The 26,534-nt window shown below is 35.6% G+C and overlaps 1 protein-coding gene across 3 annotated transcripts in view; it reads left to right on the top strand.

Annotated features, from left to right (window-relative positions):
- Positions 1–26,534, top strand: part of Tbck (TBC1 domain containing kinase) — a 150,146-nt gene that overhangs the window by 44,719 nt on the left and 78,893 nt on the right. For 2 of the 3 annotated variants that reach the window (XM_036191440.1, XM_036191439.1), the window contains exons 13-20: positions 657–706; positions 858–987; positions 2,511–2,609; positions 4,765–4,827; positions 5,134–5,260; positions 6,313–6,363; positions 8,897–8,980; positions 13,867–13,952. In XM_036191440.1, the coding sequence (XP_036047333.1) occupies positions 657–706; positions 858–987; positions 2,511–2,609; positions 4,765–4,827; positions 5,134–5,260; positions 6,313–6,363; positions 8,897–8,980; positions 13,867–13,952 (690 nt within the window). The remainder of the gene's footprint in view (positions 1–656; positions 707–857; positions 988–2,510; positions 2,610–4,764; positions 4,828–5,133; positions 5,261–6,312; positions 6,364–8,896; positions 8,981–13,866; positions 13,953–26,534) is intronic. The other variant, XM_036191441.1, reaches the window with a different exon arrangement.

Consider the following 26,534-nt stretch of genomic DNA (forward strand, 5'->3'; position numbering starts at 1 on the left):
AACAGTGTTTATCTTTCCATCAGCATCAGATAAGTCTTCCTATTTCTCCACTTGGTAACACATGATATTAAATTTTAAATAATTCTAATTGATCAGATCCTGATCTTTTAAAATGTGTAATACTAATCACAGTTGCCTGAGTATAGTGCATGCAAGTTTCAGCTATTTACGTACCTGTTCTATGCATTACAACTTCATATATTTCATCAGTGTTTCTGAATGAGTTCTCATTTAAGAACTTTAAACATTATATTCCAGTTATTGTGACTGCACTGCCTATAATTCATGCAAATATCTTTAATGAATATATGGAAAATACCTCTTTTTAATAATCTTTAATATATAAAGGTATCTCTTTTTAATAATCATTTTTAAATATTTTATATACTTACATTTTATAATAATGTTAGTAATTAGGTGTTGCAGGTGAGGAAATAGTAGAAATACCACCTAGAGGGGAAAAGGGAAGATCTTGCTCGTGCTTAATCCTTGTCAGAAGTGTGGTACATTTGCATGTTCATAAAAGAAACTAATCTTTTGACTATTTTTTACTTCTTTCTGAACTCCTAATTTTTACATTACTATTCTTTTAAAGCAGATATTACTCTTGCCACCCAATATAATGATTTATAAATATTTCATTTTTAAATTCACAGAGATTAAAAGATGTTGGAGGAGAAGCATTTTATCCTTTACTTGAAGATGAGTGAGTATATGTTGCTTTATTTGACTTTTTTGTGTTTCTATTAAATTAATACGAAGTTTATAGATTTTTAAATAGAACATTTAGGAAATAGTGCTTTAATTTATTAGAATATTGTCTTTGTCAATATTTTTACTTTTTTGTTCCTTTACAGCCAGCCGAATTTACCTCATTCAAACAGCAATAATGAGTTATCTGCAGCTGCTACCCTGCCTTTAATCATTAGAGAGAGGGATACGGAATATCAACTAAACAGAATTATTCTCTTCGACAGGCTGCTGAAGGTAGGAATTCCAGTGTATCAAGTGTTAATAGTAGTCCATATGAGTTTTCCTTTAATGCTGTTAATTCTCACATCTTGAAATTATGAGAAAAGAATTCTTATGTTCTCTTTTCTAATTAACTTCGCTAATTTATAGAATTGATAGAAGTTCCAAAGATGACAATATGTGAAAGATCATCTTAGAGAAAGAATTAATATTATTTTTAAATAACGCACAAAAGTCTATAGGAAAAAGTACCAATATTGATAGAGAAATATAAATGTAATTAGGGAACAAATATAATATATAGCTAGGTATAGCTAAGAGTTTGTTAATTTTGTTTCAAAATGCCACTTCATTTCTCTTTTTACTGTTTTCATGGACTCTAATTCATTTTGTTGTAATGTTTATTATTTCATTTTTCTTCTAACTTTGGGTTTTGTGTGTTCTTTCTCCCAGTTCTTTTACATAGATTGTTGATGGGAAATATTTCTGCTTGTTTGATATGGTTACTGACTTCTGTGAACTTCCTCATAGAGCTGATTTTACTGTATACCACAGGTTTTTTGAAATGTTGTTTCTATTACTATTTGTTTCAAGAAATGTTTTAATGTCCTTCATAATGTTGCCATTGGATCCATTGATAATTTAGAAATATACTGTTGAATTCCTACGTGTCTGTGTTATTTAAACGTTTTCTGGTGATTGATTTCTAGTTTTATTGTATTGTGGTTGATAAATGTGCATGATATGCTTTTACTTTTTTGCTTTTTCATTTAAACTTCTTTATTGAATCTTTGGGAGTTTAACATCATGCACCCCAATTCTGCTTACCTCCTGATTCCCCTATATCCTCGCCCTACCCCTGCAGTGCCCCCACCACAAAAGAAAACAAAACAATGTAAGCAAGCAAGCAAACAAACAAACAAAAACAACAGCAACAAGAAAAACCAACAACAAAACCTCTTTGCTTCTCCTTCTTTCCCACCTCTCCAACACCCCTTCATTCATCTTGGTGGCATTGGAGCCTCGGTGTGTCACATGGTAGATCCTTTTGTCCTATCAGCTTTACTAGCAAATGTTCGTTGAAATGAGTACTCTGATTTCTGGTACTCCATCATCACTGGATCCTCACCAGAACTCCTCTGGGATATCATGTGGCCACCCAAGTTGTGGAGAACCCATGGGTATTGCACAGGACCAGTCCCTTCACAAGCTTCAGTAGGTCCTAGATGGGGTAGATGTTAGGGTGGGCCAACCCAAGGCCCATGTCACCTCAGGGGACCTTAGGAACCATGTGAGATGAAATCAGAGGACCATACGTAGCTGGCCCTGCCCTTTGCTGGTCCTGGGAAAGCTAGCCTTGCCTCTTGCTGAACACTACAGCCAGAGAGCTGGCCCTGACCCTCACAGGAGAGCTGGCCCTGTACTCAGAGAGATGGCCCCACCCCTCATCACAGAAGAGGGTGAACCAACCCTGAGGGCATGGATGACTAGCTCAGCTACCACCCAGGCCCTTTTTGACTATTTTTATTTTATCCTAGGCTTATCCATATAAAAAAAATCAAATCTGGAAAGAAGCAAGAGTTGACATCCCTCCACTTATGAGGGGTTTAACCTGGGCTGCTCTTCTGGGAGTGGAGGTAAGAAAGCAAAACGTTATAAATTGATGAGTAGTGTATAAGAATATAAAATGTATAATACTGCTGGTACTATACATTTTGCTACCTCACAAATTCTTGGGAGCTGTTATGAGTTCGAGACCAGCATGGAATGCATAGAGAAATCCTGTCTTAGAAAAACTATAATACTTTCCATCTAATTTTACAGTATTAATAGGAAATTATATATTGAAATAAGAACATCAGAATATATTTTAAGTAGAAAAATACATGAAGAGAATAGAGTATAAAATACAATTATTGATGTCCTTTAATATTTTGTTTACTAATGCCCATGGTAAATAGCATTATTATTTTAAACAGGTTATCTAATGAATATATGTCAGTTATGTGTTCCATCCTGCTTATGAAGTAAGCCCCTTTTTAAATATAACTTCAATTTATACATTGTTTGAAACTGATAAATCTTTTATTCCAATTGTGTCTTGTCAAAATCATGAATGTAATTTAGTGGCTTTTAACATGGCTGTTCCACTTTGGCCAGGCTGCTTTGAGGTGTAGATGGCATTGTCACAGGACTACTCATGAAGCTTGCAGTGTTACCAGAAAAGTCTGATGACACATCATGATGATTGGCATATTCTTTTGTTTCCTATCAATTTCTTTTCATTCTGTCCTCCTGTATTCTCTCTTAGATACATGCCACCACTTTAGTTCCTTCAAACATTTTTAAGTCCCTAAAATTTTTATTTAAATTTGTTTCCTATAATGTATTGTTATCATATTCTTTCTCCTGCTCCAACTTCTCTCAGATCCTCATCACCTCCCTATCCACCCAACTTTCTGTTCATTCTTGAGAGTGTGCTGTCTCAAAAAAAAAAAAAAAAATCAAACCAGACTTATCAAATGATCAAAACAAATATCAGTAAAACAAAAAAGTAATACTAATAACAACAAAACAACTGCCCCCCAAAAACCATGGAACCCATTTTATGCTGGCCTCCTGCCCATGAGTGTGGAGCCTGCCCTGTAGTGGAGCCTCAACTCTTTTTAATCTTTACAGAACTCTATTGGCAGATTTTTTCCTTTATTCTTGATTTTCTTAATGAGCATCTAAATTTCTTTGAATTTATTTGGTCATTTCACAACACTGCCTATTGTGCCTTACCTCATATTAATAATTAGTATTATAGTCCAGAAAGACTTATGATGTCAGATTTTTCCAAGCCTGTTATTAATAGATAGCCAAAGAAATTGATTCAGCAAATAATTTTACTAAATTCTTGGCTTTCCCTACCACTATAGCAAATCATAAAAATAAGCACTTTTTCATGTGTGACCTGATAAAACATGAAGGAAATTTAGTGTATTTAGATATTCTTTGTGTAATACTGTAACTAAGAAATGTGAATGAGCCTAATGTTTTTATAATTAAACTATCCTAAATGTTCCTGGTATTATAATTCTTCTGAAAAAAAAATTGTTTCATTTGCCTTACCAATGCTAACAGAAAATTTCTATTAAGGTAAACCTCTCTCTAAAATACTATCTTCTTTTTGAACATTTTGATTTATGAGTTAGTAACACATAGAAAACAACGTTTCTCTAGCTAAGTGACTTATGTCATTTACCTTTGGGTATATGTAATTCAAAAGGGCTCTTCTGGTTGTCATTTTTGTTTCTTTTTGAGGTAAGGTCTCACTCTGTTGCCATGGCATCTGCCTGCTTCTACCTTTTGAGTGTTGGGATTAAAGGTGTGGACCAACACACCAGATAAAGGTCTATCTCACCAAATGGCAAATGTCACTTATGGTAGACCTTCATCATACATGGTCAAAGATGTAGAAAGTATCTAAATTATAGGCTAACTTGAGTTTACCATTGCTGGGTAGGTCTTCAAAAATAAGTATTTATATAAAACAGGTTTCTCCTGTTAGCTAAGCATCACTAGTCCAAAATTTTGAAATTTAAAAGCTTTTAGTATTGACATCTTGCTGAAACACTAATGAATTTTGTGCATTTTTTCGATTAATGATACTGTACCAGTAAATGTTATGCAGATATTCCAAATTTAGAAAAACTATAAAGTTGAAATACTTAAGATTCTAGCATATTAATGTGTAATGGCATTTTATTAAGGATATAATAAGTTAATGTCTTATTCCATTTTTTGCAGGGAGCTATTCATGCCAAGTACGATGCAATTGATAAAGACACTCCAATACCCACGGATAGACAAGTAAGGTTTTCCTAAGGCAATTCTGCCAAGTCTTTAAAAGTTAAAAGGAGTAAGAAAATCCTCTTCCTTTCATTATGAATATTCTGCCACTCTCCAATGTATGTGGTGTTAGAAAAGGAGTTACTTACACTCAGAAACTCTATGATGTTTCCAAAGATTAATTGAAAACTTCAAAAACTTTTATCAACAGATTATAAAGGTGAAATATTATCTAGTATATCTCTTCTCTTATGTATTGAAGAAACAAGGACTAGAATCTTAGGGATCATCTGTAACAGTTGTGCCTTATTGCTGTGCTGGTTGCAGATTGAAGTGGATATTCCTCGCTGTCATCAGTATGACGAACTGTTATCATCCCCAGAAGGTCACGCAAAGTTCCGGCGTGTACTGAAAGCTTGGGTAGTTTCTCATCCTGATCTTGTGTACTGGCAAGGTAACTTTTTAGTTTTTAGGACTTTTCTTCAAGTCTTTTGTCTTTCATCTTGAGGGGGAAAAACACTAAAATTCCAGTGCATTTTGAAGATACTAACTTTATAAATGATCAAACAAGTTTGGTCTAAATGCTTTCAAGGTAACACTTTATATGATATTTAAAAATAATCAGCTTGCAGTGACATTAGGAAAGCAGAGTCTAATCTTATGGAAACAATTTTAATCTTTTCAACAATAGTGAAATAACTTATACCATAAAAACATTAGGCTATTTGAGAATGTTACTATTTAAGTATTCCTAATATATAATTATTGTAGTTATTAGGAATGGAATATGACCTTAAAATTGTTCATTTTGTTTCCTTTTTCTCCCTAGTATCCTTAATGTCTCTAACCTTGGATTTTTAGCATTTACCATTATTATCTTTATGATCATTAATTCTTACATGAGAAACATTCAATCCAACTCAATTTTTGAATGTTTTGTTATGAGCAGTGGTCTTTGACTTTGAGTTCCATGTTGCTTATTTGCCACTCTTAAAGGTATCTTTTTGCCCAGCACATTTCAGACTTTGTATATACTCCAAATCCATTATAGGTACATTATGTTTATTCTTTCAGCATGATAACAGATGATTATTATCAATAAAATAAATGTATTTTTTCACTAATTATGAAGGTTTTTATAATCCTAAAGAAAAGAGCTATATGGCAAATATCCATCTCTTAAATGAGAAAGCATACCTGAAAAGGCCAAATAATTACCAAATTCATGTATGGTTTGAGTCATAATTGTGACATAAAGCCCTCTAACATACTATGTGTCACATGTTTATGTGTCGCTCTTTGCCTCATAATCATATGGATGATTAGTAATAACTGACTTGTTTTGGATACTGGTGTCTGTCAGATGCTATCATTTATTCTGCATAGTAACTCCTGACAGAACTTACAGGGCTTAATATATTTGGAAGGAATGTGAGACTAGAGTAAGGTACCTACAGTTCTGGAATGTATTCATTTTACTCTTTTGCTTCAACTTGTCTGCATCAGGTCTTGACTCACTTTGCGCTCCATTCCTATATCTAAATTTCAACAATGAAGGTAAGCTTTTTTATTATTGAGAAATCACTAAGCATATTATTCTTAAATATTGGGCACAAAAATAGAAGTTCTTGTCTTACAATTCTTATATTTTACCTTTTATGTATCGTAAAATATTGTGAAATAATGTTAATTTTCTCAGAAAGTGAAATTAATTTAGTATTGAAGGGTATTCCTTGTCACCAGACCATGTCTAAAAGTTTGGTGGGAATTGGGCTAATTCTTCTACATTAATTTACCTGCTTTGATAACCATTTTTATAGATTTGTGGAAAAGGTTTTTACTTTTCTAGAGATTACTGTTAAATATATTTTCTAAATAATTTATAAACCAATCAATATCAGTGAAGTTTCTCTCTTATTATGTATCCTGCACATGTTCTATCAATTGTACTTGTTTAATGAAGACCTCTTAGTTCCCTTTCTGAGCTAAGTCAACACTATTTGGATCAGGAGATGGTCCTATGTCAGTTCTGTTCTCATAGACTGATACCCATAAGCTAGTGCCTCCAACCTCTGTTCTCATAGACTAGTACCCATTTACTAGTGCCTCCAACCTCTGTTCTCATAGACTAGTACCCATTTACTAGTGCCGCCAACCTCTGTTCTCATAGACTAGTACCCATTTGCTAGTGCCGCCAACCTCTGTTCTCATAGACTAGTACCCATTTGCTAGTGCCTCCAACCTCTGTTCTCATAGACTAGTACCCATTTGCTAGTGCCGCCGACCTCTGTTCTCATAGACTAGTACCCATTTACTAGTGCCTCCAACCTCTGTTCTCATAGACTAGTACCCATTTACTAGTGCCTCCAACCTCTGTTCTCATAGACTAGTACCCATTTGCTAGTGCCTCCAACCTCTGTTCTCATAGACTAGTACCCATTTGCTAGTGCCTCCAACCTCTGTTCTCATAGACTAGTACCCATAAGCTAGTGCCTCCAACCTCTGTTCTCATAGACTAGTACCCATTTACTAGTGCCTCCAATCTCTGTTCTCATAGACTAATACCCATTTACTAGTGCCTCCAACCTCTGTTCTCATAGACTAGTACCCATTTACTAGTGCCTCCAACCTCTGTTCTCATAGACTAGTACCCATTTACTAGTGCCGCCAGCCTCTGTTCTCATAGACTAGTACCCATTTGCTAGTGCCTCCAACCTCTGTTCTCATAGACTAGTACCCATTTGCTAGTGCCTCCAACCTCTGTTCTCATAGACTAGTACCCATTTACTAGTGCCGCCAACCTCTGTTCTCATAGGCTAGTACCCATTTACTAGTGCTGCCGACCTCTGTTCTCATAAACTAGTACCCATTTACTAGTGCCGCCAACCTCTGTTCTCATAGACTAGTACCCATTTACTAGTGCCACCAACCTCTGTTCTCATAGACTAGTACCCATTTGCTAGTGCCTCCAACCTCTGTTCTCATAAACTAGTACCCATTTACTAGTGCCTCCAACCTCTGTTCTCATAGACTAGTATCCATTTGCTAGTGCTGCCGACCTCTGTTCTCATAGACTAGTACCCATAAGCTAGTGCCTCCAACCTCTGTTCTCATAGACTAGTACCCACTTGCTAGAGCTGCCGACCTTTGATGATCTTTTTGTTAATGGCAGGTCTTTTTGTTTTAGGACCTTTTTTAATAGATTTTTAAAATAGTATTTAGTAGATTCAATAGAAACAAATTTAGAATTAAATCACACATGGAGTATGCTATTCTATATTACTTTAATATATAGGTATCTCACCTCAGAATTTCCATTTTTCATATGTTATAGCATAAACAATAGAAAATTTTGGAATTGAGTAGAGATGGCATAATCTCCAAAAACTTGTATTTTTCTCTCTGAATTATTTCATAGTGCACTGCTTTGATATACTCACTCATTAGTCTGGACTTCAGCTTTTGCCATGATTACTTAGGTATTTCCAATTATTAGATACCAATCCAAGAGTAATAAAAGATCTGTATTTGAGAGGACAGGTTATGACTAGTATTCCTAACTCCAGGAATCTTACCTATATCAGTTTTAATTATGGATTGTGAGATTCATGCACCTCATTAGTAATGAGTGCTTAGAAATTAAAATAAATAAAGTTCAGGCAATTAAGATTTTATTATTGTGGGATAATGATTGCCACAGCAGTTTGAAATTGAAGTTACTGGAATGTTTATCTTTTAATGTCTGAATTTTTTTGTTTGTTTGTTTTTTGATTCAGGGTTTCTTTGTGTAGTTTTGGTGCCTGTCCTGGATCTCACTCTATAGAAATTGGATCTGTAGACTAGGCTGGCCTCAAACTCAGAGATCCACCTGCCTCTGCCTCCCAAGTGCTGGAATTAAAGGCGGGCACCACCACCACCTGGCCTGTCTCAATGTTTTTAAATAGCAGAAACTTTTCTTCCTATAATTTTGTGTTTCCAGCACTTATTACCATATTAGTTGTTTAATAGTAGATTCAAAAATTTGTGCCTAGTGAATAACAGCTGGTCATCACCCTGTTAACTGATTTTGTATTTGCTTTATTCTTTTTAGCCTTAGCTTATGCATGCATGTCTGCTTTTATTCCCAAATACCTGTATAACTTCTTCTTGAAAGACAACTCCCATGTAATACAAGGTAAGAAAATGACTTTTCCTGTCTTTGTATAGGACAAATTTCTATCAAAAGTAACCAGTCTTGTCTTCATATAGGAGCATATTTTTATGTTTTCTTGGGCTGAGGAGATAGCTTAGTGGTAGAGTGCTTACTCAGCATGTGTGAGGCCCTGGTTCAATCCCCAACACGACCACATTTTTTAAAAAAATGTTTTTTTTTTTCTTTCTCAACTTTTAAGTGCTCTGCCACCCATTCCCATTTAGTTATGAAGATTTGTGCTTGTTCTTTGGCTTTTAGTAAGCAAGTCAAGCCTTTACTGCCACCTTGTTAGTAGAAATGACTTCCACTTCCATTGTTTCTCGAGTGCTAAGATCTGCATGCCTTGTATCTGCTTTGCTTGTTTGGTTTGGGTTTTACTGCGTAGGCTGGCTAGTCTGAAACTTGGTATGTAGCTCAAGCAGGCTTTCTTCCTCCAGTCTCTGGCATGCTGGAGTTGGAAGCACACATGGCCATTGGCAGCATCTCTATGCCTGCTGATGTTGCCATCATCTTTAGGATAAATTAGCCGTCTTATAGAAGATAATGGTTAGCAAATTAAGAGTTTCCTTTCTGAATAGTAAGCAGACACAATCATTTGCTTTGAATTTGTCATCCGTGTCCTTCACCTCTGCTTCCTTCAGCTAAGAGAGTCAATTCTGAGAAGCTTGTCAGAAAGGAAACCAATGCAGATAGTTATGCAGAGATTTGGAAAGTTCATCTCTCATGTACTCCATGCAGCTTTAAAAACAAATATGGCTTATTTATAAATAGTCATAAAAATTATGATATTATCAGGTGAGATTCTTACATCAACTTCATTGGGGATTGTAATTGCAGAGAATGTAGTAAGTAAAAGAGGACAATAAATTTTAATGCATAGAAATTAGCACAGTTCATTATCTTTGTATACCTCATTTCAAAAACAGAAAATACAAGGTTTCTTATTAAAGTATAGGAAGTTTAAATGTGGTTTTATGGAATAGGATAAAAACTACACTTGAAGTTTTAGGGATGATTTATAAATATCTTCATTTTTAAAAACCAAGTAATAGTCACCTTTAGAAAATACTATCTTTGAGACTATTTTAAGAACCATGACTCTTATTTTTATCATTTTGTGACTAATAATTATAGTGCTTTAGCATTTTAATATACCTTTAAAATTGGTTAGTAGGGGTTGGAGAGGTGGCTCAATAGTTAAGAGCACTGTTCTTCCAGAAGACCTAGGTTCAACTCCCACATGACAGCTCACAGCTGTCTAACTCTAGCTCCAGAGGACCCAGTACCTTCTTCTTGCCTCCTTGGACCAAGGCATGAGCATGCTGTACAGACATGAATGCAGACAAACTATCCATGTACATTAAATCATACACAAAATACCCATACACAAAGAATCAGTAGTGTTAGATGTGTAGAATCTTCTGTTTTAATATAACCACTTTTCATTTCTTTGTAACTACCATTAATTTCTTTCTCAAATCAAATCAAATTAAAGGATATATACAATTGGGTTTTTGTTACTTTGGGGGAATTTTAAATTTTATTAGGAGAGAACATGTAATACGATATGTTTAAACATATGTTTATACATGTTCTCTCATATTTCCCTTGAAATAAAGAGCTCACACTGAGTTTCATTTGAAAACTTGTTCTCCATAGCCCAAACTTTGCCGACTTTATAAGCTATATTAACCTATGTGAAATTATATTCAATATAATAATACATAATACATAAATGGTGTGTTTGTATGTATCTGTGTATGTGAGTATGTGCATGCTGGTTTAAATCCAGTCACTGGTGTTTGGCAGAACAGAAGGAAAACATGGGTGAGGTTTCTTCAGTAAGTCTTTAATTAGCTGTATAAATCCCATAGTAATTAAGTTTATCAGGCTTAAGTATGAATGATGTTTAATAAACCTAAGCATAGCTGTGGAGAATTGCCTGAGGCATGAATTTCTGCTTTAAATTGAAACATGCTTTTTAGAAGTTGAAAGTTAATAACTATAGCTTATCAATATACAATTGAGTGCTTATGGTGGCTGATGATGCATACTTCTCGGTTCTAGGTAAATTGAAATTATAGATATACCATAAGGGAGGGCAGGAAAGCAGTTATAAAAAAGTTAAATGTCAAAGTTTCCTAAGGCCTTCAAATGTATCGTAGATCTTCAATTTGATTTGTGGCTCTCAAAGCTAATTGAAATTATATCATTTTATTCTAAGAGGAGAAAAATGGGGTAGCAGATAAATTGAAGTCTATTATATTAGAACGAAGAGTAAATCAAGAAATGTGTTAATTGAGCATTTCATTCTTTATCTAGAATGAGTAGACAATGTTTACATAAGGTCAGTGATGTGATCCAGTTATATCATTGAATTGAATGAAGCATTGACATTTCCTTTGTTTAACTTGATGCTGCCAATTAAAAGCATGCACAGTTTTTATAAACAAGTATTAAGAACAGTTTTAGTTGAAAAAATAATAGATTACTTTTACTTACTATTATTTCTTGAAATAACACAAGTACTTGTATAAAATGATAAAGCAAGAAAACATCAGTTTTAGAGATTATTTCATCAAATAATTCATTTTTAAAAGTCAGTTATATTGTTTAAAAATTTGAGATTATCATTTTTTCATTTTTATTGAGTTATTATTGTAATTTCAATTTCACAAAAAGAAATTGAGCTTATTTGTCTTGCGTATCTTCTTTCTTTTGCCTTGCAATGCAGGATGTCTTAGATTTCACAGTTTTTTTCCTTCTACTAGCAAACTGTTGAGATAACAGACTCTAATTTTTTAATAAGCAAAAGAAAGATACTTGTAGGGGGAAGTTTCTCAGTCCCACCTGGCCCTATGGTCTGGACGAATCTCTCCAACCCGAGCTCTCATAGCCACTTATAAAATAATCACTAAGAACTTATATTAATTACATACTGTATGGCCTATGGCTGAGGCTTCTTGCTAGCTAGTTCTTACATCTTAACTCAGCCCATTCCTATTAATTTATATTTTGCCACGTGGCTTCGTGGAATTACCTTCTTACTTCTTGCTTCTCCTGGAGGCAGCTTGCATCATCTCCTGACTCCACCCTTCTTCATCCCTGTGTTCATTTGAATGTACCACTTAATCTTATTCTGCCTCTCCATTGGCCATACAGCTTTATTTACCAACCAATGAGAGTAAAACATATTCACAGCGTACAGAAAGACATCACACAGCAGATTCTGGTTTGGAGCACATGTTACCACAATCTTATTTAGGTCCATTAGTATGTCATGAATAAAATAGTAAGCTGCTGGAACAATGGAGAAAGTTTGAATGTATTCTTCATATTGGACTAGACAACTTGTAGTAGGATTAGAATAAATAAAATGTGCGTGCGTGTGGTGTGTGTGTGTGTGTGTGTGTGTGTGTGTGTGTGTGTGTGTGTATGTGTGTGTGTGTTGTGGAGTGTCCCTGCAAGCCTGCAGCGAAATGATCCAGAGATAAGAATGAAACTCAGCTCAACTTAATTAGCTATTACTAGTTCATACTTAAGAACACCAGGTCATTTATTTTCGCCATGTTTAAACATAGCACAAATTTGCCAAAAAAAGTGTTCTGATGACAACTAACTTAGTCCCATGTGTACAACAAAGCTTAAGACATGTTTACATTGGAACTCTTTGCAACATGTATATGGCTTCCTCCATAGAGATGGTTTCTGACTCAGAAACACTGCTCAAGATGGAGTCTAGGGAGAATGACTGAGGTAAACAATGCTGTGGGAGTCAGGATTGGCCAGGGACAACACAGAAGCTACTTAGGCTGTTGTAAAGCACAAGTTCCATCGCTCATAAGGATGGGTTTATAGACTCAGGACAATGCTCAAGATGTAGGGAAAGTCTGGCTTAAGAAAACATAATATTCTGGGGGATTCGGGTGAAGCCTGGCCCTACAGATAGCAAAAGATTACCAGGTTGTAAATACCTTTCTCAATGTTCAGGAAAGAAGACAGGTAAATATCTCCTTCCTTTGAAGAGATAAGCCTAAGTGTTTAACTTTTTCTGACTTTTCCAGTGCTTATCTGTGTGCACAAGGACCTTTTACCCTCTACAGTGTGTGTGTGTGTGTGTGTGTGTGTGTGTGTGTGTGTGTGTGTGTGGTATGCACATGTGCATGCAGGTATGCTAACCCATGTGCATGCATGTAGATACTGGAAGGTGAAGTTAGATGTCTTCCTATATCACTCTCCACCTTATCTCTTGAGAGAGGGTCTCTTACTGAACCATCTCTTTATCTACCAAGATCTCTCTCTGGCACAACAAAAAAATATTTTCAATTGCCTACTTTCTATTAATTATAGTTAATTAAGTTCATATTTCTACATATGCCAGACATAGAATTGTAGGTAGGAAAAAATTTACAGCTAGAAAAGGTGCTGAAATTTGTATATAGAAACCAGTTTGGGGGCACAGTTACTCTCCTGCGACTGCTTGTCTTTCACTGTTCCTTACTTCCGGGTCTTTCCACCTTCTGAACACTCAGTCAGTGAGAAACCAATTTACTGTTGCCAAAGCAAATGTATTTGTACAGTTTGGTTGAAAAATATCAGTCATCCTGTGTTTAATTTGTGACTCAAGAAATAACAGATAGCTCTGAAAGTAAACTGTGATAGAGTTTATTGGTCTATCTAATACTTAGCATTGTGATTGAAGTAGTAACAGAATACACTGTATTCTATACTTAAATATACATGGAAAATACTATATTAAAGGACCCTGTCTTTCTGACACAGTTAGAGTCTCACTATGGTTCACTTACTGAAGTCTTTGATGTAGTTGGTGAAGACAGTGATGGTCTTCAGCATTATTGTCCTTTCAGAGTACCTGACTGTGTTCTCTCAGATGATTGCGTTCCATGATCCAGAGCTGAGTAATCATCTCAACGAGATTGGCTTCATTCCTGATGTAAGTACCCCTCATGCATTAGGAGAACCGGAGGTGAAAAGTGATAAAGTGAAGCAGAAATGACAGAATAAAAGATGGTATTCTTAAATTGTTCAGACATAAGATTTCCGCACAAGTTGCTGAAACTAACTCTAGCTTTGTATTTGTATTGTTACTTTCCATGTCTTCATGTAGAAGATAGTTTCATTTTCTTTGGCATACTTACTGGTAACAATTTGTTGTTTAAAACCCAGTGAAGAATGGGTTAAAAAATCATGTTTTTATGAGCTTGTCACAAATTTCATGCAGTGTATTTTGGTCATATCCCCCGTATCCTATCAAAAGCATCACTCTCTCTCTCCTACCTATCAACTTTGTGTGTGCACTGCTGGTCACTTCTTCCTCTTCTCTCTCCTCTCTAAATCCACCAAGTCCGGTTTGTGCTATCCAAAAACCTTAAGTGTGGGGCATGGTCAGCTTACTAGAGAAAAGTGTTTTATTCAGTTGTGCTCTGAAGGGCTTTCACCTTGACTTTATGATGTTTTTGGCTAGATTTTGAGAAATTAGACATTGCATCCTGAATATTTTGGTATTTGGCTTGGTATACTACTTTGGAAGCTTTGCCAGATTTTGGCACTTTGTTAAGTTACTCTGTAGAACACAGCAAGTAAAATTCAAAGGTAACATTTAAGAGTTAATTAGGCTATGGCCTAGCCAGTTACTTATTTTCATTTCTGACATTTAGTCATTCTTCTTTTAAAAGTCCAGAGCATAAATATGTATCAAAACATCACCACATTGCATATAAATAAAAGTTAAAAAAAACTAATAACATGTTACATTTGTCAAAGGCATTTAAATAGTAGTAATATAAGGCATTCATTTTAGTTTTTAGCTTTTTAATACTCTGAATATCTCATTTAATAATTAAACTGAGAAAACATGGTTTTCCTGCAAGTAATTATGTTTTCAGAGATTTGTTCTATTGAAAAGTTATTGGTGCCGGGTGGTGGTGGCGCACGCCTTTAATCCTAGCACTCGGCAGAGGCAGATGGATCTCTGTGAGTTCAAGGCCAGCCTGGGCTACCAAGTGAGTTCCAGGAGAGGCGCAAAAGCTACACAGAAATCCTGTCTTGGAAAAAAAAAAAAAAAGAAAGAAAGAAAAGTTATTGGTAAGGGGATATATTGGAGAGGCATATTTTGCTAAAATAGGAAAAAGGCTTTATAAAGTGGTATGGTATTATCTTATTTTTTGTAAAATGAAGTATATGTAAATATACCCAAAGAAACAGTTAAAAGTTATACTGCATAATATTAATTTTGATTATCTTAGGTTAAAGAAGTTTGTGGTGGTTATTTTGGAAGAGTAAATATATTTTAAAATTACTGTCATTTCAAATGTTACAATATTTGTAATATAAAAATTTAAACCATATCATACATAATATTTAGTAAGTTATTTTGACATAATGTATAGAAAAATTGTGGTTTTTGTTGAGACTCAAGGGACAGAAAGTTGAGAATTCTTAATGTGCACATGAGTCTGTGTGTGTCTGTTTGTCTCTAAGTCTGTGTGTGTGTGTGTGTGTGTGTGTGTGTATGTGTGTCTGTATATGTATCTGTTTCTGTGCCTCTAAGTGTGTGTGTTTGTATGTGTGTGTGTGTATGCACACACATCTGTATCTGTGTGTGTGTGTCTGTCTGTCTGTGTGTGTGTGTGTGTGTGTGTGTGTGTGTGTCTGAAACAAATTTACCAAGCAGTATTTCATACTTCCTGCACATTTCCTTCTGTTTTTAAATGTTTATAAATAACCAGATGATTTTTTTTAACTTCAACCTTAAAAGGCTTGTATGGAGAATTTAATAAAAATAAACTGATTATAAGAAGTAAACTAATAACTTTGGAATAGAGGTTTACCCGTCTATCTTAACTTCTTTGTTTTCTGATCAGTGTTTTCTCTGAAAAGTTTCTGCCCTGAAACTGGCTTTTGAAAGCTTAGGAGAAAATATTTCTCTTAATACTCCATACATTTTGAAGTACCAACAACAGCAGTGATTAAGTAAATGTGTGGAGAGTGTTTGAAATTCTAAAACTAACTAATTAGTCCTAAAACTTAAACTCTGACTCTTACCCCTTGGTCCCAACCCTTGGCTACCAGTCTGCTACCTCTTCTATTGGGAAACGAGAAACAGTCTACCTTCTCCAGTTCTATTAGTCTTTGGATTGGCTTCCAGAAACCCGCCATATCATCCCCATTACCAGTGGCAGGTGCTACCTGATTTAGAGAAAAACAGGTTTTGAATGTGAAACTCAGTAAGGGCTAAAAGAACACACAGGATTCAAGTAGCATGGAGACAGGTGTAATCACTGGGCTTTAAAAGACCGAAGCAAACTACTAGTGTACATGTTAAGTATTCATTTCATTAAATTTCATAGATATAAATTTTGTATGAATATCTTATCTTACTTTGTAAATTTGAGAGATAATACTAGATTAATCTTATGGTTGAACTGTAGAAATTATAAAGGAAATGACTGCTACATTAGTGGTGGTGTTCTGTTTATGAGAGGACAAAAGTGACTAAAAATTTAGATAGAAACTAGGGGTAATTATTTTCAAAAGATTTCACTCAAATTAGCTAAAGTATATTGTGGGGGCGGGGCAGCTCCCACATTTATTTACCCAGGGTCTCTTGAGGAGTGAGGGATAAGAGATTTAGAAATATAGAGGATAGAGATGGTTAGAAACAAAGGACAGCCTCGGGAGGGCCTGGGTCAAAACCCACTTCTGTCTCTACTAAAGGGTTTTTAAAGGAATGCCAAGGTGTGGAGCAAAAGACCTCCCCCCAGCACAGCCAAGTGCAGACCATTCCAGACACCTGGTGACCATGCACATGGTCAAGCCATCCCCTAATGCAGCCCTGCTATGTAAAGCAAGCTCAGATCTCACTAGAAAACCTTTGTGGGCTCCCACAGTATACTTACAACTAAAAGTAAAATTACATTACTTCAAAGTTGTAGACCAATAGAAAATATGTAGACTAACATGAATGAAATTACACATGTAATCTGATCAAAATCCTTAAGTATATTCATGAATATAGGTGTTACTAAGAAAACATCAAAGGAAGAACATTTCGCTTTGTTTTAGTAAAATAAAAAATTGAATTCTAAAGGATTTAAGAAGTGGAAAACAAAACCAATAAACAAGCAAAACACTGTTAAAGCATAATAGGAATATAGTATACATTTACTGTGTACTAGTACTGGTCTACCTTCAGTGATTCATCAAGTACTCCAAATTTATAAACAGTTACCTGTTAGGTACTTATTCATTATGCCAATTTGGGAAGGATTAGTAACATGGAAATAAAACTTTAGATAGTGACAGTAAGAATATTTTATGAAAAATTAGGTGGAAAATCCACTTTTAGAACATTATAGTAACTTTTGTATTATTTTAAGGGGAAGGTAAAATGTGCATTGTTTTTTGACATTGATTGAGTCAGGAACTCTCTCATGTTTGGAACTTGATTTGACCCTACTTTCAAGCTTATAAATTAACCTATTACTGTTTCCTGGACACTACCAAAAAAACTCAAGACTCCAGCATGCGTTAGCTAGCAGCATGGGTCTCAGACTATGAGTTTGTTTTCCCTTACTGCCAAATCAGATCCTAAAGGGAACTCAACTGAGGGCCCGGGGGACACCTACATGAGCAATGGACAGTAGTGCAGGACAGCCACCATGGTTCTAGTGAGCTAACGATGTCTCATTGGCAGTGAGCCTGTCTTCCCATTGTTCCTGGAAGGGGACTTCTGTTTGTTCTGAGTTTTTAAGAAAGTAGATTTTATCTGTTTTATATGGCTGCTTTTTTAAAAATATTTTTTCATACAATGTATTCTGATCAGTTTCCCCTCCTTCACCTCCTCCTACTCCACAACTTCATTCTTTCTATCTTTAGAAAACAAACCAGAATAGAGCAAAACAGAGAAAAAAAGAATAAAAAGAACACAGAAGTGCATACACACGTAGAGATGTACACTCTCAGAAAGACCATAAAACAAAATCAAGAAAAAAATCAGAAACCAAATTTATCAGCAAGAAATCAGTAAAGTAAAAACTGCCCAGAAAAGCACTATATGGCAAAAATAAGTAAATAAATAAATACATAATTAAATAAATAATAGAACAAATAAAGTTTTAAAAAACCCACTGAGTATGTTTTGTGTTTGCAACCTTCTGCTGGGCATGGGGCATGACCTTTAGTGTGGTTTGTATACCTAATGAGACTTCATTGGAGAAAACTAATTTTATCTTTGCCTTTGCAAGTGGTTGACAATCAGAGATAGCTTTTTGATTTTGGTTGGAAGATTGTGTCCACTTCCCCCTTTCAGTGCTAGAACCCCATCTGGCTTGGACCTGTTCTGGCCCTATGCATGCTACTACCTTCTTTGTGAGTTCATATGTGCACCAGTCCTACTGTATCTGGAATACATTGTTTCCATGATGTCTTCCATCTCCACTTACAATCTTTCCACTTCCTACCTCTTTTTCCAAAAGTTCCCTGAGCCCTAAGGGGAGAGGTTTTATGAAGACATCCTAGTTAGGACTGGATGTTCAAAGATCTCTCACACTGCACATTGTCCCCATATACTGCAGGTAGAAGTTTTTCTGATGTTGAGTAAGATGCTGATCTATGGGTATAGTGGAATTTCATTAGGAGTCCTTACATTGCTACATTTCTTTAGCAGAACAATAGCATTTGGTTTTCCCCTGGTCCATGATCTAGTCCCAGATTCTTGGCCAACTGAGCAGTATCAGGCATTGATTCCGTCTCGTGGAGTAGGCCTTGAATCCAGATAGTGCTTGGTTACTCCCATAACTTTTGTGGCACTATGATAGCACTATATCATGTAGGCAGGTCACTATTATAGATCAATAGCTTATAGCTCAAATAGGTTTATAGCTGGTTTGATGTTTACCTTTCTCCTCTGGTAGCATGCTCTCATTAAGTACCAACTTGACTTCTCTATGTTCAATGAAATATGTAGGTGTTTTCTTCAGCAGTAGGGCCTTGTAAGGCTGCTTTTTAATGCAAACATCTTTTAAAAAATAAGTCAGAATGTAGCAAATAGTTACAGTTATAGAAAGAAAGCCCAGCATAGTGGTCCAGGTCTATGACTTCAGCATTAAGAGACTAAAGCAGGAGAGTCACATGTTCAAACCCAGCATGTATGACATAGTGATTCCCAGGCCAACATGGAACTGCATAAGACCCCAGCTCAAAAAAAAAAAAAAAAAAATGTATAACTTCTAAACCAATAAGAAAGTTGAAACCAAAATGCCCATTCTGATCCTTTCAAAACAAGGAGAGAATATAGAGTGTAAATGAATTAAATTGTCTATTAAGGGAGATTTTTAGTTTATATTTTAAAAAGTCCTCAATATGGTATCTTTAAGAAATGAACCTAAAATTGTTAAAAGTTACTGGTCTAAACAGATTTTTTATTTAAAAAAAGTAAAACAAATGTTGACCCCAATAAAAAAGGAGAAGAATTTAGTGATGTAAATATAGACTGTAAAAAGAGAAAAACAAAAAACTCAAATGTGGAACTTGGTATATGACAGAGATGGTTCCACAAATCCATTAGAAACGAACCAGTGAGTAAATGATCCTGGTGCAATGGTTAACTCTAAGGAGGGACTGTGAATCAAAGCATAACCTCACACCATACATAGTTAATTCTTGATCTGCTAGAAGGCTTAATGTAAAATGTCACGTTTAATATATGTCTGAAAAAATGATTGCAGTTATCAAAGTACATAACAAGTTTTGAAGAAAGAATTAGAATTGAGGAATTGTCCAAATGACCCCCATTGTATGGATAATTTATTGTGATTTAAAAGTTTTTTGAAGAAAGTATGGAAAACATTAAATCTTGTTAAATCTGAGAAGTCCTTAGAAAGTCTCCTCCTGTTTGACTTTGCACAGTGAGTATCTATGCAGTAACTCAGTAATTTTGATATGATGCATTTTTATGTTCTCTTTCCCATTGATGACCTACTCCTTAAATTAGTAAGACATTTCACATAATTTTTTAAACTTATAATAGTGGGGGTGTAATCGAAGTAATATTAGTGAGCATGATTCCTCTTGTAAGTCGTTCATGAATCCTGTGGATAGAATATGTCACCCTGTGAAGTAGTTTACAGTCTACAGAGTAAATTCTGGACATCCTTAATACCCACCGCCCTTTAACCATGCTTCGGCATCTGTTTCTGAGAAGTTACTCTTCATCTATTTCCAAGTGCACTCTAGGGAGTGGTTTCTCACTATTCTGAATCGAGTAGCAAAAAGATGGGGAGAGTGACTATATCTTCACCCATAGAGAAGTCCCGTCCATGACTGTTCCTTGCCACAGAAAGTTAGCAAATGAAATTTTTTGCGAAATAAAGAGGAAATGTTAGCTGGATGATTTTAAAAACAGCAGCTATTCTTGTCTTTTAATCTGAAGAACAACAGGCAAATTAGTGACTGCTGAGAGAGGAAAAATGAGCCCTCCTCATGGATGTGCACCTGATTGGTTATCCAATATATTGTCAGTCCTAAAGCATAACAACCAGCAATGAATGATTCAGCAGGTTGTGTCTATGTATTAATTCATATGTATGTACATAACAATAATAATTAAAAAAAGAGGCCATGAATTTGAGAGGGGGTAGAGAGGAGTGGGAGAATACTGTAAATAGACTGTATATGAAATTTACATTTTTAAAAATAAATTAGCTTTTTTAAAGAACAAAATTTCACCTTATAACCATATTTAAAGTTTTAAATTTAGAGATCTTTGACAGTGAGTAGTTGTGATGGTGTGTAATGAAATGGAGAATTTTTCTGACATACTTAATCATATCTTACCTGCATTTCATCAGCATGTGTATGCAGCATTCTTTTATTTTTCTCTTCAATTATCATCAGTACTTTTCCTATAAAATTACTTTTGAGAAAATTGTGATGATGCCTCTAACAATATTGCAAACTAGGATTCATCTAAATGAAGAGTAGGTTCTGTGATAATGAGATCCCAAACCAAGTTCCCACTCAAGAACTAATCCTTTCAAACAAGCCTTCATTGATCCTCCACGGTTGAAATGCAGGCGCCTATGGCAGCAGAGATTGTGACTCTGGCTCCCTTCAGTGTGCTGTGGGCCACAGAGCCCTGAGCACAGAGCATGCTGAAGCTTACTTAAGTAGCTGGGGTATTGTGCACTGGTGTGACACCTAGATTGTCTGAGTCATGGCAGTCCTGTGATTTACACATGAATAGAGTAGGTGATATGTGTTGGAGAAGTTGGGGCCAGCGTGATTTTTATCATTCGTTCTCCATGCAGTTCTGCTTCTGTAAATATACTAGGTCCTTAAAAATGAGAATAGGAAAGTGTGCTTCCTCATTCTTAAGGGTACAGGGTCTTTTCTAAAATGTTCAGAATAGCATTCAGCTTGCCTCTTATGAACAGTTGTCAGGTGACCATTAAGAAATAACACTGGCTAGCTCTCAGCAACATGTATCCTTTGACCCTACTGTCTCTGCTGAAGATAACACTAACAAATTCATTGATCCAGTGGTTGAGCATTGTCAATTAACTGTAGGTGATAAAAGATGCTCACACTCCTACTAATTTTCTCCCTGTTTAAAAGCTTTTGCTGCAGTTTTTCGGCTGGGCTTATATATGTCAACAGAAAGTATACAATGTTTTTAGTTTCTTCATTTGTTTCTGGCCTTTTAGAAGTTTTAGCTTTTAGTCCAAAGAGACTACTGACAATGAGCTTTTGATTTTTTATCAAAATATGTTGCAAGGAAAAGTAGGAAAATTAATACTTTATTTAGAACATTAATACTTTTATTATTTAGATTATATTAGAATATTAATACTTTATTTAGATTATTATTTAGAAAATTAATACTTTATTTAGACTATTAATACTTTATTTAGATTAGCATTGTAGGCTATCTACAGTCCTAAAGGGTGTTGTTGTCTACCTGATGTGATGAGCCTGCTTTAACTCTAATGCTCATGACCTTTAAACGAAAATAACTTACTAAGCTCCATTTCATAGCAAGGCTTGGTTACTATCTTGTAGCAAGGGCCCAAACCTCAGACACCACAGGTTTATTATTCCTACCTGGGAAGACAAAATAATAGTTTAGTAACTTTTTGTTTAAAAGAATCACTTGTGATTTAAATATCTAACAAGTGCTGTTCAGCAAATTCTCAGTTGAATCCCCAGATGTGCAGTGTTTCTAATCTAATGTATCCTCATATTGTTGATCGGCAAGTAAAAAGAAACACAATATGGTTTTCACAGTTATTCACAACTCAGGGTCATTGTGTGTTCTTAAAATTAATGAGAAGCCCCAGGAGTTTTATGTATGTATTTCACTGATCAGTAACTATTGAGCCATGTAGACTGATAACAACTAGCTAGGCATGGTGGTACAAGTTCCTGGGGATCTCAGGACTTCAAGGCCAAGATCTGGGCTCTATGGCAAGACAATGTCACACGTGCGCGCGCGCACGCGCGCACACACACACACACACACACACACACACACACACACACACACAAAACCAAAACCAAAACCCAAAACAGTAAAATGTTGATAATAATAACTTGTTAACTAAAATGGTATATTTAAAAAATAACTGGTTTTGCTCAAAATAGAAAGTGGTATTGTTTTTGTTTTTGTTTTTGTTTTTTTTAGTCTCTAAATTAGAACAACAGGATTCTCATATCTACTTCTGCCTTCCGTTTGTTTCCGCTCATTGTTTTGGTTATAAGTGTATCAAAGCATGTCTTAAGCTGTCTTGAAATGTACAATCTAAAATTTTTCATCCTATGTTCTATTACAGTCCATTAGTCTGCTTTACATTTTCAATGTCTTTTTCACCCATGCAATGATATTGTAATGTTATGTGTCAGCAATTTGGAAAATATTGGTTCACTGAGTTTTCATATATACTAACTATGAAGCATTTCATTATACAAAATCCAAAATAATCATACTTATTAATGTCATCACCGACCATATAATGAGTCATTAAATGGTTAGGGAGGTAGCTCAGGGGGTACAGTGTTTGGTGTGCAACCAAAAAGACCAGTGAGTGTTTAGATATCTAAACACTCACTTAACTGACAGCTGGACATGGTGACCCATCTGTGATTTCAGTGTGTAGGAAGAAGAGATAGGGCATCCATCCTACACTAACCAAACCAGCAAGCTCTGGATTCAAGTGGGGAAGCCTACATCAAGATACTAGTGTCTCCTGGGCAGTGGTAGATCTCACCTTTAATCCCAGAACTTGGAAGGCAGAGGCAGGCCAGCCTGGTCTACAGAGTGAGTTCCAGGACAGTCAGAGCAACACAGAGAAACCCTGTCTCAAAAAACTAACAAATAAAGATACCAGTGTCAACTTCTAGCCTCCACTTGCATGTGCATCACAAACTTACACAGACACACAGACACACACACACACAGACACACACACACACACACACACACACACACACACACACAATCACATAAGTATTAGAAAGCAGTCTTGTAATATTTATTCTTTTAAATTTATTTTATTTAAGTATGTTGTCTCTGTGGAGGGATATGTGCATGTATGCAGGTGTTCTTTTTTTCTTTTTGAGACAGGGTTTTGTTGTATGTCCTTGGCTATTGTGGAATTAGCTCTGTAGAATAGGCTATCCTCAAACTCATTGAGATCCGCCTGCCTCTGCCTCCTGAATGCTGGGATTAAAGACATGAGCCACCACCGACTGATATGTGCAGGTTCTTATGGAGGCTAGAGGTGTTGGATCCTCTGCAGCTGGAGCTACAGGTAGTTGTGAGCTGCCTAACATGGTGCTGGAAACCAAATTCACCTCCCCCCAAGGACAACATACTCTTAACTGTTAACCCATCTTCCTGGCCCCTTTTGTGATATTATAATCCTCAACGCAGCTCAAATGTTTCTTGTGGTAGGGCTTATTTAACTTATGTTTTGAGAAATGTTGACCAAATATCCAAGCTTTAAAGCATTGTTTCTGTTATTCTTTCAAGTAAAAACAGTATCTCTTGAAGAAAGCACCTTGTGGCTCAAGTGATCCTCAGCTCCTCCTCGCATGTCAGTGCAGCGCACACTGGCATCCCAAGTCATCTCACTTCATATTCCTGAAGACCTTTAAAGAGTCGTAATTTTACCCCTTACAAACATAACATATACTTTGGGGTCATTATCTTGATCTCTGCTGCTTTACCCACTTGAACCCTTACACTGTTAACATAAACATCAACCCAGTAAAAACAGTGACTAGAACACAGGACACCACCCTCTTTTTTTGAGAATTTATATGTCACACAGGTGAGGCAGACCTTACAGACTAGATTGTTTTATAAATCGCGCTTGACACTCTTTTTCTTTCTCTTCCACTTCCTGCGTGCCTCACTGATGAGTGCTTCTACAGGTGTCCTGGCACCAAGACGGTTCCCAGCCCAATGCTCCTGATCCTCATCTTTGCTGGTCCCAAGACTGGGAGTCAGACAAAACCCTTTGATCACTCACCTAGTCTGTGCAGTTACGTCACAGGAACACAAAATGGACCAAGACAATTTTAGAATAACAAAAAAATTCTTTGTTCTTCTCTTTTCTTGTTACTCTTATGTTTTTAAACACAATTACAAATAACTAATTGGTGATGATTAAAATAATTCCTATGTGATGAAAATAAAATATTTCACAACATAGCTTCAACAGATCATTAATATCTTAAGAAAACACTTACAGATTTATAGAAGGTACTATATCTATAATTGCAAGGTAGAAGGAACCATATTCTATTTTTCAAATAATTAATAACAGAGAAAAATATTTATGAGCCCACTTGCTGTGTTTTTGCCATCATTATACAGTACAGAGAACACTGGCTAAATGTTGCCAATTCTCGCTTGCTGTTGCTAGGGGGCAGTATTTACTTAGCAGACAGCTGCAGACAAGTACATTGCCAAGTCAGGCTCACCTTTGTGATCCAGAGAATACTCTGAACATGTACAACATTCTATTGATTTCTAACTTCTAACTTGAAACTGTGAAATAGCTGAGACTACATATGTTTTTGTGTTTATAATGAAGTATTTCAAAACTTAGAACCATTCAGAAATAAAATGTTATTCAAAATTATCTTATTCCAAATATCCTATGGATAGCAGATGCTATTTTAAACTATACTAGTAGCTTGAGAAATTGCTTAATACAAAAGATATGAATTAAGCTGGGCCTCATGGAACAAGTCTGTCATCCCAGCTACTTGGGAGTTTGAGGCAAAAGATTCAAAAGTTGACAGCTTTTCTTTGATACAGAGGGCCTTCAGTTTGGGAGCAGCCTAGACAACTTAGTAAGATAAGTCTGAAAAATAAAAGTTAAAAGAAGGCTAAGGATATACTATGCTTTCCTGGCCTTGGATTCAATTTCTAAGTCTAAGACATCCCCCTCAAAAAAAAAAAAAAAAGGAAATAAAAAGTAAGGATTTTACAATGGAAAAATGGAGAAAGAATAGAGGAATTATGCTTTACATAGTGTCTTTCTATTTCCCTGGTCTTAATTTTATTGGTAAGAAGTATCTGGTGCTAGTAACCATACCTCAGGGGCTCTGAGTTATCTTAAATATGTTTGTTGAATCTGGTTTATCACTTTTCTAATATCATTGGAGTAATCTTCATTCTGCTAGTTTTAAACCCTTTAAAAGTAACTGTTATCCAAGTATGTGTCTATGAAAGTAGATTTAATGATGTTTCCAGTACTCCTGTATTTAATATGAAAATATTCTTCCCAGTAGTAGTCAGAGATTGGGTCCTTTCCTCATTCTTTCATGCTGTTTGAAAGTACAGTCTCAGGAGCATTTGATTCTAGATTCTGGATATCTCTATTTTATATTTCCTTCATTGTTTAGACAAATATTTGGGTGCCTATTATTTGTTATGTATTATTATATCCCCTGGATATATTAAAGTGGTAAATACTACAAAAACCTGAGCCTTCACATTTTTGTAGAAATATCTGATAAAGAGATAAGTAATGGGGCTAGAGAGGTATCTTGGCAGTTAAGAGCTTTTGCAGAGGACCCACGTTCTTTTTCCAGTACTTATATGGTGGCTCACAATCCTGTGTAACTCCCGTTTCAGGGGATCTGACTCTCTCCCCTGGCCTCCAGGTACTTGCATGGTATGCATGATACATCCTGGCAAAAATTCTCATACATAAAATATTTTTAATATATACCAGAGATGTTGAAGGATTATCCACTGTAAATGGAGCACAGTGAGCAAACATGAGGTCACGTGGTAGGAAATGGAGGGGAGAAGACTGAGTATTACAGATATACCATCACCACTGACTTTATTTTAGCACCACAAAGAAACCAAATGGTTTTGAATAGAACAGTGATCCCTAATATAATTTCATGACAAGATCATTCTGACACCTTGCTGGCTGAAATTCAAGAGCAGGGAAGGATAGACTGCAGTAGGTTTGTCCTAGCTGTGGAATAAGCA

The sequence above is a fragment of the Onychomys torridus genome, chromosome 6 (genome assembly GCF_903995425.1).
Source record: "Onychomys torridus chromosome 6, mOncTor1.1, whole genome shotgun sequence".
In the NCBI taxonomy this organism is placed as follows: Eukaryota; Metazoa; Chordata; class Mammalia; order Rodentia; family Cricetidae; genus Onychomys; species Onychomys torridus.